Genomic DNA, 20647 nt, shown 5'->3' with positions numbered 1-20647 from the left:
TAGAGTTGTGCGCAGGAGGATTGATGTGCTGGAAATGAGATATTTGAGGACAATGTGTTGTGTGAGGTGGTTTGATCGAGTAAGTAACGTAAGGGTAATAGAGATGTGTGGAAATAAAAAGAGCGTGGTTGAGAGAGCAGAAGAGGGTGTTTTGAAATGGTTTGGTCACATGGAGAGAATGAGTGAGGAAAGATTGACCAAGAGGATATATGTGTCGGAGGTGGAGGGAACGAGGAGAAGTGTGAGACCAAATTGGAGGTGGAAAGATGGAGTGAAACAGATTTTGAGTGATCGGGGCCTGAACATGCAGGAGGGTGAAAGGTGTGCAAGGAATAGAGTGAATTGGAACGATGTGGTATACTGTGGTCGGCCTTAATGTGGAAAGGGATCTGTGGTTTCAGTGCATTATACATGATAGCTAGAGATTGAGTGTGAACAAATGTGGCCTTTGTGGTCTTTTCCTAGCGCTACCTCGTGCACATGTGGGGGGAGGGGGTTGTCATTTCATGTGTGGCAGGCTGGTGAGTTGGCGACGGGAATGAATAAAGGCAGCAAGTATGAATTATGTTCATGTGTGTATATGTATGTCTGTGTATGTATATATATATATGTATACGTTGAACTATATAGGTGTGTATATGTGCTTGTGTGGACGTGTATGTATATGCATGTGTATGTAGGTGGGTTGGGCCATTCTTTCATCTGTTTTCTTGCGCTACCTCGCTAACGTGGGAGACAGCGACAAAGTGTAATAAATAAGTAGATAATTTCAGGTGATATTCATTGTTTATAAAGTTGATTTGTTGTTCATTGAGACTTTAGTTGTACCAGAAAGGGTGATGACAGAAAATAAAGAAGGAATGTTTTATTAATTTCAAGCAGCCATTTGGCTGAAAAGACATTTCTGGGATTATGTAATTGGCTGTCATAACATGAAGTAGTTAATTATCACAAAAGAGCTCAAGATCAAGGTTAGGCTGGATACATTTTTTTTACTCTGGATAAGCACATGAGTGAAGTCTTATCTGCATAGTACATGGAGTTTTACAGAGCAAAATTTATGGTCTATACATTATACATATAGTGGTGATTCATTGAACAGTACTTGAAGTAAAGTTACATATTGATTGAATTGCATTATTATTTTGTTGACATACATAATGTTGAACAGAAAGTGATGTAAAGTTATATACTGGTTGAATTGCAGTAGTTTTATGTTGACATACTTTATTTAATGGTGAACATTGAGTTATGTAAAGTTTCTTTTTTGTTGAACTGCAGTAGTACTGTGTTGACACATATTATGTATTTGATAGTGAACATTAATTGATGGTTATTTTCAGGTTGGTTGCGTTACAGTAGTATGGTAAATGACATACACATAACAACATACACATAACGAAGGGAAACTAAGCTACATACTTGCTTAGCTGTGCAATTTTTCATTGAATGATTATAACATTCACAGTAGTATGTATAGGACAATTCTTGTATGAGTACAAGCACTGGTTTGTACAAGGATATTGTGGTGACGGACATCAGTCAGGCAGTCACCCTTCTGACCCTTGAGGAAATTTATGGAGTGGTTGTGGTTGGCTAGCTTACAACTCCATCATTCTTGGGCTATGGCCTGTTGTTTACATTGAGGTGACCACTTCCCTTGGGTGAGTTGCTGATTCACTGGTTAAAGGTTTTTCACTTGTAAATCGCTTTCAGTCAAATTCACTGGAGGTAGACACTCTTATGTCCAAGTATCAAGCTGGAGAGAGAGAGAGAGAGAGAGAGAGAGAGAGAGAGAGAGAGAGAGAGAGAGAGAGAGTTCAGGTTGACATGTTGACCTGCTGGCAGCCCAAGAGTGTCAATGACATACGTTGTATCCCATCAGGGGTTGGAGTGCGTTTATTATGCTGTATACAGTTTTGTAAGTTTATTGAGTTTGTGATGAAAATCAGTGTGTGAGACAGTGAATGGATGTAATACAGTTTTGTTTATAAGTTTGAACTTTTGTTAAAATGATTTGATTCCTTCAAGCACTAGTATTAACCTATTTTTGTCGTAACAGCCAGTAACTGTGTTGACAAACCTTCAGCGTGGAAATATTCAAACTCAGACTGCACAGGCTGAGCCTGATGATTACACACTTCATAATCGAGCTGCCATGGGGGAGCTGTCTGCTGACGATCTAAGAGGTGTGGTACTTTAAAGATGTTTTTTATGATTATTTGTCACAGTTATGAATAAGATTGGTCTTCGTGTTGCTTACCATTGTTTTGCTGTCCTCCACATAATGACTTATTTATTCATTATTCTTGCTATTTTTGGCTTTGTTCTTTCTGACTTTAACAGCTCATTCTAATTGATACTTCATTTTTCAGATAGTAGTAGGGAAAAGTCATACTTTTGCAAGCAATAAGTTCAAAAGTTATCCTTTCTGGGCGCAGGGTAACTAGAAGGTTCTAGGGGCAATATCTGAGTCTTGTTTTGTAATACCACATATTCATGAGTACTAGGAATGTCTTGATCATATAAAAAGATCAGTTTACTCTGCTGACACCAGCTAATTCTTTGGGAGCAGACACACAGTGGGTGGTATCAGGGAGCATAGGGTTCCTACTGCCTTATTTTCTTTCTTTTTTTCTTTTGCTCATCCTAAAAGATTTTCTCTCCAGTTTCCATTCTCATTAGTTTCTGTTTCTTTGATCTTAGTGTAGTTACTGTGCTTGTGATAAACAGAAAAAGCAACAGGAGGGCTGCACCATGTAAAACTTTCACCCAGTTCTGCCCTTTGGACACATATCACTACACCACTAGTTTCCCACATGGTAAGGGTGGAATGTGGGATGGCTGCAATTTTTTAGAAATAGATGGAAGTGCATAGAAAAGTTTAGTCATTAATGATTGCCTGTAAAGGGGTATGTGACAGTCACTGTAAATACTGCTGAGGGAAGATTTGAATTTAAATAAATCTTATATGTAGTGTAAAAGATTACTGTTATTATAATTGTGTAGCTTGTTGTCAGAGGTCTAAATGATTTCTTTGCAGCTTTTTATTTTTTTGAAATTGTAATTGTCATTTTGCAGTCCCTCTTAACATTTATTTTTTACTAACATCATTTGCACTTTCATTGCACATGCATGCTGTGCATTGCACAGCTACATGGTTTTGTTACAGTAATGGTCTGTAGGGGGTATGAATTGCAATGTAATGTCTTTACAGTGAATATATTTTTTGATACTTGATCTCCATTTTCCACCTTAGTGAGGTTGCATCAGTAACAGATGGAGGAAGGCCACATCCTCTCACATACATTCTTTAGTTATCATGTGTATTGTGCCAAAACCACAGCTTCTTATCCACAATTAGGCCTTTCAGAACTTTCCGTGGTTTACTTAAGATGGCTCACATGCCCTGGTTCAGTCCATTGACAGTACATCGATCCAGTATACCATATCATTTCAATTCAGCATATGGGCACACCTTTCACCCTCTTGCGTGTTGAAACCCCAGTCGTTCAAAATCTTTTTCTTTCCATCCTTACATCTCCATTTTGAAGTCCTCATTCTCGTTGTTTCCTCCACTTCCGACACATATGTCCTTTATCTCAACCTTTCCTCATGTAAGCTTTCCATATGTCCACACCATTTCAGCACACCCTCTTCTGCTTTCTCAACCATACTCTCTTTATTACCACATAACTCTCTTATGGAGCTGTGGTTTCAGTGCATTATACATGACAGCTAGAGACCGAGTGTGAACGAATGTAGCCTTTGTTGTCTTTTCCTAGCGCTACCTCGTGCACATGTGGGGGGAGGGGGTTGTCATTTCATGTGTGGTGGGGTGGCGACGGGAATGAATAAAGGCATTAAGTATGAATTATGTACATGTGTATATGTTTATGTCTGTGTATGTCTATATGTGAATACGTTGAAATGCATAGGTATGTATATGTGCATGTGTGGATGTGTTTGTGGGTGGGTTGGGCCATTCTTTCGTCTGTTTCCTTATACTACCTTGCTAATGTGGGAGACCGCGATGAAGTATAATAAGAGTAAATGATAATGATAATGATAACTCTTTTACCCTTTCATTGCTTACTGGATCAAACCACTTCACACCACATACAGGTGACCTCTGACTTACAGTTTTTGACTTTATGATGGTATGATGGTGAGATACTCAACACTTTATTATGAAATTGGCTTTGTGTTAGATGATTTCCTCCAACTGTAGGCTAATGTAAGTGTTCTGAGAAAGTTTGAGGCAGGTTAGGCTAAGCTTTGATGTTTGGTAGGTTAGGTGTGCAGTATTAAATGTATTAAACGTATTTATGACATGATATTTTCAACTTACAATGGGTTTCTCGGAAGGTAAACACATCATAAGTTGAGAAGCATCTGGATTGTCCACAAAGATTTCATCTCCATCACATCAACTCCACACAACCTTATCTTTAGCCCATGTCTTGCATCCATGTAATATTATTGGGACTACTATTCATTCAGACACCCATTTTGGCCTTCTGAAATAATTTTTCTCTTTCCATACTTTTTCAGTGCTCCCAGAACCTTCGCCCCCTTCCCAACCCTGTGACAGACTTTTGCTTCCATTGTTCCATTTGCTGCCATGTCCACTTCCAAATGTCAAAAACACTTCCAGGCCCCATAGACCTTTCCATGGTTTACCCTAGATGTTTCACACGTGTTGGTTCACTCCAGTGACATCACTATTCCGTGCACATCTTCCCCATCCCTCTTGCATGTTCAGGCCCTGATCGCTCAAAATCTTTTTCACTCCCTCCCTCCCTCCACCTCCAATTTGGTCTCCTGCTTTTCCTTGCTCCCTCCACTTCTGACACATATATCCTCTTTGACAATATTTCCTCACCAATTCTTTCCTTGTTACCAAACCATTTAAACACACCCTGTTCTGCCCTCTCAGCCGCACTCTTTTTATTACTACACATCTCTCTTACCCTTTCATTATTTAATCAAGCCACCTCAAACCACATATTATCCTCAAACATTTCATTTCCAACACATCCACCCTTCTCTGCACAACCCTATCTATTGCCCATGCTTCTCAACCATGTAATGTTGGAACTACTATTCCTTCAAACATACCCATTTTTCCTCTCCGAGATAATGTTTTCTCTTTCCACACATTTTTTATTATGCCCAGGACCATCGCCCCCTCCCACACCCTATTACTCATTTCCACTTCCATGGTTCCATTTGTTGCCATGTCCACTCCCAGTTATCTAAAACTCTTCCCTTTCTCCAGTTTTTCTCCATTCAAACTTACATCCTAGCTAGCTTACCCCTCAACCCTGCTGAACCAAGTGATGCTCCATATATTCACATTTACTGTCAACTTTCTCCTTTCACTCACTCTTCCAAACTAACTCTCCAACTTCTGCAGTTTCTCTGACCTCTGGTTCCATTCATTGCCATGTCCACTCCCAGTTATCTAAAACTCTTCCCTTTCTCCAGTTTTTCTCCATTCAAACTTACATCCTAGCTAGCTTATCCCTCAACCCTGCTGAACCAAGTAATGTTCTATATATTCACATTTACTGTCAACTTCCTCCTTTCACACACTCATCCAAACTAACTCTCCAACCTTTGCAGTTTCTCACCCGAATCAGCCACCAGAGCTGTATCAACTATGAACAACAGCTGACTCACTTTCCAAGCCCTCTCATCCACAACAGACTGGAATCTCACTCCTCTCCAAAACTCTTGCATTTACCTCTCTAACTACTCCATCCATAAACAAATTAAACTACCATGGGGACATCACACACCTGTGCTGCAAACCAACATTCACTGGGAACCAATCTCTCTCCTCTCTTCCTACTCTCACATGCATTACTTCCTTGTTAAGAACTTTTCACTGCTTTTAGCAACTTACCTCCCACACCATATACTTTTATAACCTTCCACAAAGTATCTCTTTTAACCCTATCATATGCCTTCTCCAGATCTATAAATGCTACATACAAATCCATCTGTTTTTCTAAGTATTTCTCACATACATTCTTCAAAGCAAACACCTGATCCACACATCCTCTACCACTTCTGAAACCACTCTGCTCTTTCCCAGTCTGATGCTTTGTTCATGTCTTGACCCTCTCAGTCAATACCCTCCCATTTAATATTCCAGTAATACTCAACAATCTTATGCCTCTTATTTTCATCTTATGCCTTTTTATCTTGTGCCTTTGTACAATTTCACTATGCATGCATTCTGCCAATCCTCAGGCACTTCGCCATGATCCATACATACATTGAACAGTCAACCCCTTTTTTAATAATTCCACTGCAATACCATCCCAACCTACCACCTTGCCGACTTTTATCTTCTGCAAAGCTTTCATTACCCCTTCTCTGTTTACCAAACCATTCTCCCTGACCCTCTTACTTTGCACACCACTCCAACCAAAACATCCTATATCTACCACTCTATCATCAAACTCATTCAACAAACCTTCAAAATACTCACCCCATCTCCTCACTTTATCACAACTTGTTATTGCCTCCCCACTTGCCCCCTTCACCGATGTTCCCATTTGTTCTCATGTCATATGCAGGTTATTTACCTTCTTCCAAAACATCTTTTTATCCTCCTTAAAATTTAATGATACTCTCTCACCCCAATTCTCATTTGCCCTCTTTTTCACCTCTTGCGCTTTTCTCTTGACCTTCTGCCACTTTCTTTTATATATCTTTCAGTCATTTACACTACTTCCTTCCAAGTATCGTCCAGATGCCTCTCTCTTCTCTTTCACTAACAACCTTACTTCTTCATCCAACCACTCGCTACCCTTTCTAATCTGCCCACCTCCCACCTTTCTCATGTCACATGCCTCTTTTGCACAAGCTGTCACTGCTTCCCTAAGTACATCCCATTCCTCATCCACTCCCCTCACATCATTTGCTCTCACCTTTTGCCATTCTACACTCAATCTCTCCTGTTAGTACCTCACACAAGTCTCCTTTCCAGGCTCACTTACTCTCACAACTCTATCCCAACATTCTCTCTTCTTTTCTGGACACCTCTGCAAATCTTCACCTTCGCCTCCATAAGATTGTCATCAGACATCCCACCAGCTTCCACTCTCAGCATATTAACATCCAGAAGTCTCTCTAATACATTCCTATCAGTTAACTTGAACCTTATAATGCCTTTTGACCATCAGTCTTACTCACATAAGTATATTTATGTATATCTCTCCTTTTTGACCAGGTATTACCCAATCACCAGTCATTTTTCAGCACAAATCCGCAAGCTCTTCACCATTTCCATTCCTAATGCTGAATACCCCATGTACACCAATTATTCCCTGAACTGCCATATTAATCTCCTTTGCATTTAAATCACCCATCACTAATAAACACTTTCATGCACCAAAGTATTAACGCACTCCCTCATTTGCTCCCAAAACACTTGCCTTTTAAGAACTTTCTTCTCATAACTAGGTGCATAAGCCCCAATAATCACCTCATCTCTCTCCAGCCACTTTCAGTTTTACCCATATCAATCTAGAATTTACTTCCTATCACACACTCCCACAACTCCTGCTTCAGGAGTAGTGCTACTCCTTCCTTAGCTCTTGTTCTCTCACAAATCCCTGACTCTTTGCCCTAGACTTTTCCAAACCATTCTTCCCCTTTACCCTTGAGCTTCATTTTGCTCAGAGCCAGATCATTCAGGTTTCTATCCTCAAACATACTATTTATCTTTCCTTTCTTCTCGTCTTGGTTACATCCACACACACATTCTGACATCCCAATCTTAACCTTTGAGGAGGAGGAGCACTTCTCACTTGACTCCTTCTGTTTCCTTTTGTAGAATTTGAAATACAATAAGGGAAGGGTTTCCAGCCCCTCCTCTCCTGCCTCCTTTGGCTGCCTTCTACAACATGCTCGAATACTTTGGAATTATTATTATAATTATCATTGTTATTATCATTATACTTTGTCACTGTCTCCCGCGTTAGCAAGGTAGCGCAAGGAAACAGACGAAAGAATGGCCCAACCCCCCCCACATACGCATGTATATACATACATACACGTCCACACATGCACATATACATACCTATACATTTCAATGTATACATATATATATATATACATACAGAGACAAATACATTTACACATGTGCATAATTCATAATTGCTGCCTTTATGAATTCCTGTTGCCACCCTGCCACACACGTGAGATAGCGCTAGGAATAGACAACAAAGGCCACATTTGTTCACACTCATCTCTAGCTGTCATGTATAATGCACTGAAACCACAGCTCCCTATCCTCATCCAGGCCCCACAAAACTTTCCATGGTTTACCCCAGACGCTTCACATGCTCTGGTTCAATCCATTGACAGCTTGTCGACCCCAGTATACCACGTCGTTCCATTCACTCTATTCCTTGCATGTCTTTCACCCTTCTGTATGTTAAGGGCCCCGATCGCTCAAAATCTTTTTCACTTCAACCTTCTACCTCCAATTTGGTCTCCCACTTCTCCTTGTTCCCTCCACCTCTGACACATATATCCTCTTTGTCAATCTTTCTTCTTTCATTCTCTCCATGTGACCAAACCATTTCAATACATCCTCTTCTGCTCTCTCAACCACACTCTTTATATTACCACACATCTCTCTTACCCTTTCATTACTTACTTGATCAAACCACCTCACACCACATATTGTCCTCAAACATCTCATTTCCAGCACATCCACCCTCCTCTGCAACCATATAACATTGTTGGAACCACTTTTCCTTCAAACATACCCATTTTTGCTTTCTGAGATAATGTCTTTGCCTTCCATACATTCTTCAACGCTCCCAGAGCCATCCTGTGACTCACTTCCGCTTCCATGGTTCTGTCTGCTGCCAAATCCACTCCCAGATATCTAAAACACTTCACTTCCTCCAGTTTTTCTCCATTCAAACTTATCTCCCAGTTGACTTGTCCCTCAACCCTACTGCATAATAACCTTGCTCTTATTCACATTTACTCTCAGCTTTCTTCTTTCACACACTTTTACCAAACTCAGTCACCAGCTTCAGCAGTTTCTCACCCGAATCAGCCACCAGCACTATATCATCTCCGAACAACAACTGACTCACTTCCCAAGCCCTCTCATCCACAGCAGACTGCATACTTGCCCCTTTCTCCAAAACTCTTGCATTCACCTCCCTAACAACCCCATCCGTTAACAAATTAAACAACCATGGAGACATCATGCACCCCTGCTGCAAACCGACATTCACTGGGAACCACTCCCTTTCCTTTCTTCCTACTCTTACACATGCCTTACATCCTCAATAAAATCTTTTCACTGCTTCTAGCAACTTACTTCCCACACCATATTCTCTTAATACCTTCCACCGAGCATCTCTGTCAACTCTATCATATGCCTTCTCCAGATCCATAAATGCTACACACAAATCCATTGGTTTTTCTAAGTATTTCTCACATACATTCTTCAAATGAAACACCTGATCCACACATCCTCCACCACTTCTGGAACCACACTGCTCTTCCCCAATCTGATACATGCTGTCACCCTGTCAATCAATACCTTCCAATACAATTTCCCAGGAGTGCTCAACAAACTTATACCACTGTAATTTGAACACTCATCTTTATCCACTTTTCCTTTGTACAATGGCACTATGCATGCACTTCGCTAATCCTCAGGCTCTTCACCATGAGCCATACATACAGTGACTATCTTCACCAGCCAGTCAACAACACAGTCATCCCCTTTTTTAATAAATTCTGCTGCAGTACCATCCAGACCCACCGCCTTGCCAGCTTTCATCTTCCACAAAGCTTTCACTACCTCTTCTCTGTTTACCAAACCATTCTCCCTGACCCTCTCACTTCGCACACCACCTCGACCAAAACACCCTGTATCTACCACTCTATCATTTATCACGTTCAATAAACCTTCAAAGTATTCACTCCATCTCCTTCTCACATCACCTCCCCATTAGCCCCTTTTCCGATGTTTCCATTTGTTCTCTTGTCTTACGCACTTTATTTACCTCCTTCAAAACATCTTTTTATTCTCTCGCAAATTTACTGATACTCACTCACCCCAACTCTCATCTGCCCTCTTTTTCACCTCTTGCACCTTTCTCTTGACCTCTGCCTCTTTCTTTTATACATCTCCCAATCATTTGCACTATTTCCCTGCAAAAATCATCCAAATGCCTCTTTCTTCTCTTTCACTGATAATTTTCATCCCACCAGTCACTACCTTTTCTGATATGCCCACCTCCCACACTTCTCATGCCACAAGCATCTTTTGCACAAGTCATCACTGCTTCCCTAAATATATCCCATTCCTCCCCCACTTCCCTTATGTCCTTTGCTCTCACCTTTTTCCATTCTGCACTCAGTCTCTCCTGGTACTTCCACACTCAAGTCTCCTACCCAAGCTCTCTTACTCTCACCACTCTCTTCACCCCAACATTTTCTCTTCTTTTCTGAAAACCTCTACAAGATAAGGATCAGACATCCCTCCAGTTGCCTCTCTCAGCACATTAACTTCCAAAAGTCTCTCTTTCACGCGCTTATCAATTAGCACGTAACCCAATTATGCTCTCTGGCCATCTCTCCTTCTTGCATACATATGCTTATGTATATCTCCCTTTTTAGATCAGGTATTTCCAATCACCAATCCTTTTTCAGCACACAAATCTACAAGCTCTTCACCATTTCCATTTACAACACTGAACACCTCATGTACACCAATTATTCCCTCAACTGTCACATTACTCACCTTTGCATTCAAATCACCCAGCAGTATAACCCGATCTCGTGCATCAAAACTGCTAACACACTCACTCAGCTGCTCCCATAACATTTGCCACTCATGATCTTTCTTCTCATGCCCCGTTGTATATGCACCAATAATCACCCATGTCTCTTCATCCTTTTTCAGTTTTACCCATATCAATCTAGAGTTTACTTTCTTGCACTCTGTCACATACTCCCACGACTCCTGTCTCAGGAGTAGTGCTACTCCTTCCTTTGCTCTTGTCCTCTCACCAAGCCCTGACTTTTCTCCCAAAACATTTTCAAACCACTCTTCCCCTTTACCCTTGAGCTTCGTTTTACTCAGAGCCAAAACATCCAGGCTTCTTTCCTCAAACATATCTCTCCTTTTTTCTCATCTTGGTTACATCCACACACATTTAGACATGCCAATGTGAGCCTTCGAGGAGGATGAGCGCTCCCCGCGTGACTCCTTCGTCTGTTTCCCCTTTTAGAAAATTGAAATACAAGGAGGGGAGGGTTTCTAGCCCCCATTCCTGTCCCCTTTAGTCGCCTTCTACGACATGCGGGGAATGCGTGGGAAGTGTTTTTTCTCCCCTATCCCCAGAAATATTATTATTATTATTATTATTATTATTATTATTATTATTATTATTATTATTGTTATTATTATTATTTTGCTTTGTCGCTGTCTCCCGCTCCTGCAAGGTAGCGCAAGGAAACAGACGAAAGAAATGGCCCAACCCACCCCCACACACATGCACACACACACACGTCCACACACGCAAACATACACACCCACACATCCCAACGTACACACATAAATACACACACAGACACACACATATACACACATGCACACAATTCACACTGTCTGCCCTTACTCACCCCCATCGCCACCCCGCCACACATGGAATAACTTCCCCCTCCCCCTTCATGTGCGTGAGGCAGTGCCAGGAAAAGACAACAAAGGCCCCATTTGCTCACTCAGTCTCCAGCTGTCATGCAATAATGCCCGAAACCACAGCTCCCTTTCCACATCCAGGCCCCACAGAACTTTCCATGGTTTACCCCAGACGCTTCACATGCCCTGACTCAATCCATTGACAGCACGTTGGCCCCGGTATACCACATCGTTCCAATTCACTCTATTCCTTGCACGCCTTTCACCCTCCTGCATGTTCAGGCCCCAATCACTCAAAATCTTTTTCACTCCATCTTTCCACCTCCAATTTGGTCTCCCACTTCTCCTCGTTCTCTCCACCTCTGACACATATGTCCTCTTTGTCAATCTTTCCTCACTCATTCTCTCCATGTGACCAAACCACTTCAAAATGCCCTCTTCTGCTCTGTCAACCACACTCTTGTTATTACCAGACATTTCTCTTACCCTATTATTACTTACTTGATCAGACCACCTCACACCTCATATTGTCCTCAAACATCTCATTTCCAGCACATCCATCCTTCTGCACGCAACTCTATCCATAGCCCACGCCTCGCAACCATACAACATTGTTGGAACCACTATTTCTTCAAACATACCCATTTTTGCTTTCTTGCCCACGCCTCACAACCATACAACATTTTTGGAACCACTATTTCTTCAAACATACCCATTTTTGCTTTCTGAGATAATGTTCTCAACTTCCACATACTCTTCAATGCTCCCAGAATTTTCGCCCCCTCCCCCACCATATGATTCGCTTCCGCTGCCATGGTTCCATCCGCTGCCAAATCCACTTCCAGATATCTAAAACACTTTACTTCCTCCAGTTTTTCTCCATTCAATCTTATTATTATTATTATTATTATTATTATTATTATTATTATCATTATTATTATTATTATTATTATTATTATTATTATTATTATTATTATTATTATGATTATTATTATTATAATTATCATTACTGTTATTGTTATCCTTATTATCATTTCTAATATTATTGTTATTATTATTTATTTTTTTTTTTTTATTATACTTTGTTGCTGTCTCACGCGTTTGCGAGGTAGCGCAAGGAAACAGACGAAAGAAATGGCCCAACCCCCCCCCCCCCCCCCCATACACATGTATATACATACGTCCACACACGCAAATATACATACCTACACAGCTTTCCATGGTTTACCCCAGACGCTTCACATGCCCTGCTTCAATCCACTGACAGCACGTCAACCCCAGTATACCACATCGCTCCAACTCACTCTATTCCTTGCCCTCCTTTCACCCTCCTGCATGCTCAGGCCCCGATCACACAAAATCTTTTTCACTCCATCTTTCCACCTCCAATTTGGTCTCCCTCTTCTCCTTGTTCCCTCCACCTCCGACACATATATCCTCTTGGTCAATCTTTCCTCACTCATCCTCTCCATGTGCCCAGACCACTTCAAAACACCCTCTTCTGCTCTCTCAACCACGCTCTTTTTATTTCCACACATCTCTCTTACCCTTACGTTACTCACCTGATCAAACCACCTCACACCACACATTGTCCTCAAACATCTCATTTCCAGCACATCCATCCTCCTGCGCACAACTCTATCCATAGCCCACGTCTCGCAACCATACAACATTGTTGGAACCACTATTCCTTCAAACATACCCATTTTTGCTTTCCGAGATAATGTTCTCGACTTCCACACATTCTTGAAGGCCCCCAGAATTTTCGCCCCCTCCCCCACCCTATGATCCACATTATTATTATTATTTATTTTTATTATACTATGTCGCTGTCTCCCACGTTAGTGAGTAGGGCAAGGAAACAGACGAAAAAATGGCCCAATCCACTCACATACACATGTACATACATTCACGCCTAATACACAAATATACATACCTATACATTTCAACATGTACATACACATACATACACAGATATATACATATATACACGTGTACATATTCATATTTGCTACCTCCATCCATTCCTGTCGCCACCCTGCCACATATGAAAGGGCACCCCCCTCCCCCCCCCACATGCACATGAAGTAGCATGTCATGTGTAATGCACTGAAACCACAGCTCCCTTTCCACATCTAGGTCCCACAAAACTTTCCATGGTTTACCCCAAACACTTCACTTGCCCTGGTTCCATCCATTGACATCACGTTGACCCCAGTAGACCACATCATTCCAATTCACTCTATTCCTGAAATGCCTTCAAAATCTTTTTCACTCCATCCTTCCACCTCCAATTTGGTCTCCCACTTCTTGTTCTCTCCACCTCTGATGCATATATCCTCTTTATCAATCTTTCCTCACTCATTCTCTCCTTGTGACCAAACCATTTCAATACAACCTCTTTTGCTCTCTCAACCAAACTCTTTTATTACCACACATCACTCTTACCCTTCCGTTACTTACTTGATCAAACCATCCTACACCACATATTGTCCTCAAACATCTCATTTCAAACACTACATATTGTCCTCAAACATCTCATTTCCAACACATCCACCCTCCTCCGCACAACCCTATCTATAGCCCATGCCTCGCAACCATATAACATTGTTGGAACCACTATTCCTTCTACATGCCCATTTTTGCTCCAAGATAACATTCTCACCTTCCACACATTCTTTAACGCTCCCAGAACCTTCGCCCCCTCTCCCACCCTGTGACTCACTTCCGCTTCCATGGTTCCATCTGTTGCTAAATCTACTCCTATATGTCTAAAACACTTCACTTCCTCTAGTTTTTCCCCATTCAGACTTACCTCCCAATTGACTTGTCCCTCATTCCTACTGAACCTAATAACCGTGCTCTTATTCACATTTGCTCTCAGCTTTCTTCTTTCACACACTTTACCAAACTCATTCACCAGTCTTATATGTTTTAGTAGTTATTTGTAGGCAGCCAATGACCAAAGAGTTATATTACCAGTACTACCTGCCTGGTTATTGGGAAGGTTAGTGACAGGTACTTGTTAAGCCAGCAGTTCATTGGTTGTCAAGTTGCACTCCTCTGACCGAGCTAGCTGTCTTTTCTTTTTGCCTCACCCTCTCGGACTACTGGCATTTTGTCTACAGACACACAATCTTTCCTTAGTATACATAATGCAGTAACACTTAGCTCACACTATCCATTCTTCATAACCCTAGATTTTCCTGCAGTGAGCATTGTGTGTTAGCCTTGGCAAAATGTTCAGTGCAATAGGTAGAATTAGTTGGTAGGAACATTTAGGCATGAGCGTTAGGTGGAAAAATAGGTAGAAACTGTCAATAGGAACATTAAGCAGGAGGTTTAGGTAGAAGTAGTCTGTAGGAACATTAGACAGGAGCATTAGGTAGAAGTAGTCAGTAGTAACATTAGCTTGGAGCATTTGTAGGTACTGTGCTACTTGCATTCTGCCAGTGGCTTGTTAAGAGTGAGGCACTAAAGACCAAGAAGTGGCACTGGAGTTCACTAGTTATGGAGACTCCATTGCCTTGACTTCTCCCTTGAGAGGGTTCCAATAGGGAATAGGTGTCAGATAGATGGATCCTCATTTTAAACCAGGTATTCCCAGTCATCAGTCCTGTTTCGTTACACAACTTGACCAGCTGTTCACCATTTCCATTCATAACACTGAATACCGCATCCCCATTGATTATTCCCTCATCTGCAACATTGCTCACCTTTGCTTAAATCATCCATCACTAACACCAGGTCTTTTACATCAAAACAGCTGACACTTACTTGGCTACTCCCAGAACTCCTACCTCTCTAAATCTTTCATCTCATGGCCAGGTGCAAAAGCATTGATAATCACCCATCTCTCGCCATGCACTTTTAGTATTACCCAAATCAAGTTTTCCTTCCTTACTCTCTCTAACACACTGCCACAACTCCTTACTTTCCTCCTAGAATGTTACCAAACCATTCTCCCCTTTTGCCCTTGAGATTTGTTTTACTCAGAGCCAGAACATTTAGGTTTCCTCTCTTTTCTCTCTTCTCGTCTTGGTTACATCCATACACATTGAAACACCTCAGCCTGAGCCTTTAAGAAAGATGAGCACTTCCTGCTTGACTCCTTCTTCTGCTCCTTCTTTTAGAAAATGAAATCCAAAAAGGGTGGTAGTTAGTGAGGTTGAGCCCCCTAATCCCACCCCTTTTAGTTGCTTTGTATGGCAAACAGGCAATATGTAAGTAAAATTCTTTCTCCTCTACCCCAAGGATAGTGGAGGGTCTGAATTGAGATGAAAGGTCATATACATTGAAGATTAAACCTGGTGATTAATGTTAAGAATTATGATTATGTTAAGAATGGTATCATTCACAAACTGACATAACTTCTGTCCAGTGAATCTTGGTCATTGAACATATTTATTTGGTTGCACTTAATCTTTTTGCAGATATTGATGTGAATGAACTGGACAGCAATGGCTTTACGCCAATCATGTGGGCATCATATTATGGTCAGCTGCCAACTGTAAGACTGCTCATCCAAAATAGAGCTAAAGTCAACATGGAGGTTTGTTTTTTACTTTACTGCATAGAATGCTGGAGTAATTTTGTATGTGGTAGTAAGTCAGTTGGCCAGTTCATTGTCAGAACATTACAGGAAAGAAATTATATCATTACAATATGGAGAAGATATCATCGGTATTGGATACTCTCAGGTTTTGATGTCTTTGCTAACATTTATGCTGCAAACCCATGTAATGAACTACCACATATTTTATCATGGGAAAAGTTTATTTCTGTTGCCGAGTTTTATATCTGTACATGACAAGACATAAAATCATGTGCCTGTAGCCTATCTCTGTTAACACAGTATAAACACCCTATCTATCTATCTATTTCTCTGAAGCCTGTTCCAAACTGAAACTCCCTCAAGGGGATGGCCACAGCAAGAGAGTCTTCATAACTATTGAGCTCCAGTGCTGTTTCTTAGCCTTTAGTGCCTCACCCTTAACAGGCCACTGGCAGAGAGCAACTCTAGTGCAGTGTTTGCGAAGGCTCCTACATAATGATCCTATTAATTACTTTATTTAATGCTTCTGCCTAATGTTAGTACCTACTACTTCTATCTGGTGGTTCTACCTAATGCCTCTGCCTCAGTGTTTCTCCTACTACTACTATCTACTGCTCCTACCATATTGCCAAAAGGCAGAGCTAGAGCATAATGCTCACTGCAGGAGAATCTAAGTTACAAAAAATGGGCTATGTGGGTTCATTGTTGTCAAGTGTTTGTGAACAGAATGCCAGTAGTCCTTGTGTGGGTGAAGCAAAAAAAATGTCATCTTCCTGGGTCAGAGAAGTGCAATAACCCTCCCGATACCCAGGCGGATAGTACTGGTCATTGGCTGCCTTCCAACTACTACTGCTAGCACAAATACCTAATAGTTTGCATGTTTCTTCCTGAAATAATTGGCCATTTTTCAGATTTAATGCCTCTGATTAGTAGATGGTGCATATTTTGTTTACTAATGGTTGAACTCAACTTCTTAGATAGTTGCCTGTTGTGTGCAAGTAAATATCTTTCTTTTACTTACATTTTCCCTTGTTTGTTAATAGTTGAATTCAACTTCCTAGGTAGTTGCTTGTCATGTTGCAAGTAAAGACCCTTCATTTACTCTCATTTTCCCTTGAATTTACACGTAAGATATGCAGAAGTTTACAGCTGCAGCAGTTAAGTGTGAGAGTTGTTTGGTTTCCTCTTCTTTTTAGGAGATAAAAGAATAGCATGTTTTGGTTTTCCTGATCAGAAGCACTGATTTTTTCTACAGGCTGAAGTGTACAGATGTGAGATGTCAGAGGGAAGGAAGGACATGGAGTGTGGGACCACAGTGGTTAAGCAGAATACTTTGAAGTGATTTTGCTGTGTGGAAAGGATGCATGATGATAACTTGGTATCAAACAGGGTTTAACAGCCTTTAGCTCTAGAGCCACATGGGACTCCAACCCTTAACCAGCAGTTAACATCAATTGATATTCTCTGAAGAAATAGAGGCTAAAATCAATTGATGTGCTAAATATTCCCTACTCAGTTTAAACATCTAGCTAACTGATCTATATACAGTCACATTGCAAAGGTGTGGGAAAAATTCCTGCAGTCCTCAGTACCACAACAACAGCTATTATAAGTTGCAATCTACTTGAAGGCCAAGCACACATGGTAACATCATGAAAACTCTGTGGATTGTTGGATGACTTAAGTTATTAAGAGGAACACACATGATATGTATTGTTGGTAAGGAAAATGAAGGAAAACATGGTAAGGAAAATGAAAAACATGAAAAATTAACTTATGATGTGATTTAAGCAGGATTGCATAAGGAGAAGCAAGGCTTGCAAGAGAGGTATTCCCATTGAACTCCAAATTGTGGAAGAAATTACCTCACCACCGCACTTGATGATCTCTCTAGGTAATTGTGGGATAATGGAAGACGTCAGTAACAGGTGTTTGGGAAAGAGCTGAAATATTTCCAAAGAAAAAATATTCAATATATTCCCCACACTTGCCATCTTATTGTAGTCATTTCTTATATCCATGTTTTGTTTCACCAACATGCTGTGACTGTGTATGAAATAAAGAGAGTGTGGGTAATTAGAGTGTTCAGTATGAAGATAGAAACAAATCCATCACTATCCTCCCCACATCTACCAGCCAGTCTCACCCTGAAAGGTGTAATATTTTTGACTGTGTTGATGTTATTTGTCACTAATGCTGTGCCAGTGTACTAGATTAAAGCACAATTAGAAAACAAGCTTATTAAAAGAAGTGTCATCTCCTCCTCTCCTTCAGATATTAGGAAGAATTGCCAGTTTGTAGTTTGCCTTTCAATAATTAGGTTAATGGTAGTGTTGTTTTGAGTTTAGATTTATTATCTGGTTTCTCTTAATGGTGATTGGTTTTGTTTGAGCTGGTTTCTGTGTTGTATTTTCATGTGGCATGTGCTTTTTGCTGGCTTGATTGGTGATGAAGAAGTGTAAGACTGCATGATTGAGGCATGGGAAGTCACATATGCTGAATTTTTGAAGCCTTGTTTTCTTATACTGTGTGAAGGCTGTCCAGTCTGCTTTCCTGTAGCTTGTGTAAGTCTTTTTGGTGGTTGCTTGGGTTGGATGAGCCAGGTGTAGTGATATCAGGTTAGACATTTGGTCTGAGGACAGCTTGTGCACTGTGCTCCAAGTAGTCCTTGAGTGCAATACTGGTGAGCAGGGGCTGTCTGACGATGCCTCCTTCTGGAGGTGTTAGGTTGGGAATCTGGTAGGATGGTTGCTTAGGTGAAGGATATTAAAAGGATACAGTTGGGGATCTTGGGTGTGAGTGTTGAACCAAGTCGGATGGTGAGCAGGATTTGCAGCTGGGGAGTATTATCCATGTGCTGTGATGTCACAAATTGTGCATGCATTTCAAATATCTGCTTTTTGATCATCTTTCCAGTGGTAAATAGTTGTAAACTATTTGTAGTACTGATACAAAGCATTTGACTTATTTGTTGTGCACTAAATGGCTACTACACATCTGCAGACTTCTCAAACAGAGCTGGAGAGCCAGATCTATCTTTCTATCAGTTTTTTGCAAATGAATAAAGGTGCCAGGCTTGAGTAGCTGCTATGAAAAGAGAATTTTAGCAGCCATCCAGCCAGTCTGGATTATGAAGTGCTCATTTCAGGATAGGTAAGGGAGGTCTGGTTGGAGGCCAATACTAATAAATATTTTAGTTCTGCGGTTTACCTTTAAATGTGTTATCTTGAGAGTAAGGCTTTTTAAGTTTGCATTTTGCCTTTAGATGTAGTAGCTTGAGAGTTAGGCTTTTTATGCGTGCTGCTGATGTACCTTATGAATGATTTTGTTCACTTAACAAGCATAGCATCTCTTGAAATTGTTATCCTGTTTAATTTTTGCAAATAAGAGTAACCTGATTATATTCCAAAGATTTTTTATTCAAAATTGAGTGAGAAATTAAGTGTTTTACTTAGTTCAACTACTTTTGATAAGCTTGCTGATGGAGCAAGCTGAGCTGCAGGCATTGATGTGCACGAAGTGCCTTTTTTTCATTCTCATCAAACTTTCTTAAGCAAATGCTGTGAATGAAATAAGAAAGCAAATTTTTAGTTCTTCCTTACACATGCAGTGTCCTACCACCAGCATACCATCTTTTCATGTTGTATGCCAAACATGTAGACGCTTTTGTGAGAGTAATTTTGAGTGAACTATATATCAAGAACGAGAGGGAATGTCAAGTCAGACTGGACAAAACAGGTAGGTGAGAAGGTGTCAGGTAGTACTCAATCAAACCACAAATAAAAGTAAAAGAAATCTATTTCATCAGAGAGTTTTCAAAATTACTTATCAATATGGAATACCAGTAATGATATAGTGCAGATAGACACCTTTCCAGAATTGGAATATTCCCATGCTTTTAGACTTCAGGCTTTCAGTGAATTTCCAGCATATCTAAGTTAGGTAATCAGATAATGGTACACATCATGATGCATAACACTGGGAAGCTTGTTAGGCCCCAAATCAATAGTTGCTTTCATATGACGTATTGGAAATGAGTATGGATCAGTTGCCACACACTTTATTCAATCATATTAATGTTTTTTGCAACATTTTCAAGACCTTTAACATACTTTAAGAGGTTTAAGGCACCAGAATCCATAATAACATGCCACAGGCAAAAACATAAAGTACATGTTTTCAGTAGTCTTTTGTGAGTGTTTGACCATTCCCTACAACAGTGGTCACTAATATGGTGGCTGTAGCTAAAGCAACTTGTGTGTTATGTCAGTTGCACATCTGGAGTGGCATATGAGAAAGAGAGAGAGCGAGGCAGGGGGGTATGCAGGTGTTCATTATGTTTTAGTAAGTTGTGTGAAGTTTTCTTCTGGATTGTATTACTAGTACGTTGACTAAGA

At 40.6% G+C, this 20647-nt stretch overlaps 1 protein-coding gene across 2 annotated transcripts in view; it reads left to right on the top strand.

The window, feature by feature from the left end:
- Window positions 1–20647, top strand: part of LOC139748148 (uncharacterized) — a 102900-nt gene that overhangs the window by 38789 nt on the left and 43464 nt on the right. For both annotated transcript variants that reach the window (XM_071660838.1, XM_071660837.1), the window contains 2 exons: window positions 2063–2189; window positions 16129–16247. In XM_071660838.1, coding sequence (XP_071516939.1) covers window positions 2063–2189; window positions 16129–16247 — 246 coding nt within the window. The remainder of the gene's footprint in view (window positions 1–2062; window positions 2190–16128; window positions 16248–20647) is intronic.

This window comes from Panulirus ornatus, chromosome 72 (genome assembly GCF_036320965.1).
Source record: "Panulirus ornatus isolate Po-2019 chromosome 72, ASM3632096v1, whole genome shotgun sequence".
In the NCBI taxonomy this organism is placed as follows: domain Eukaryota; kingdom Metazoa; phylum Arthropoda; class Malacostraca; order Decapoda; family Palinuridae; genus Panulirus; species Panulirus ornatus.
The sequence above is the reverse complement of the archived record's forward strand: the minus strand, read 5'-3'. Positions and strand labels throughout refer to the sequence as shown.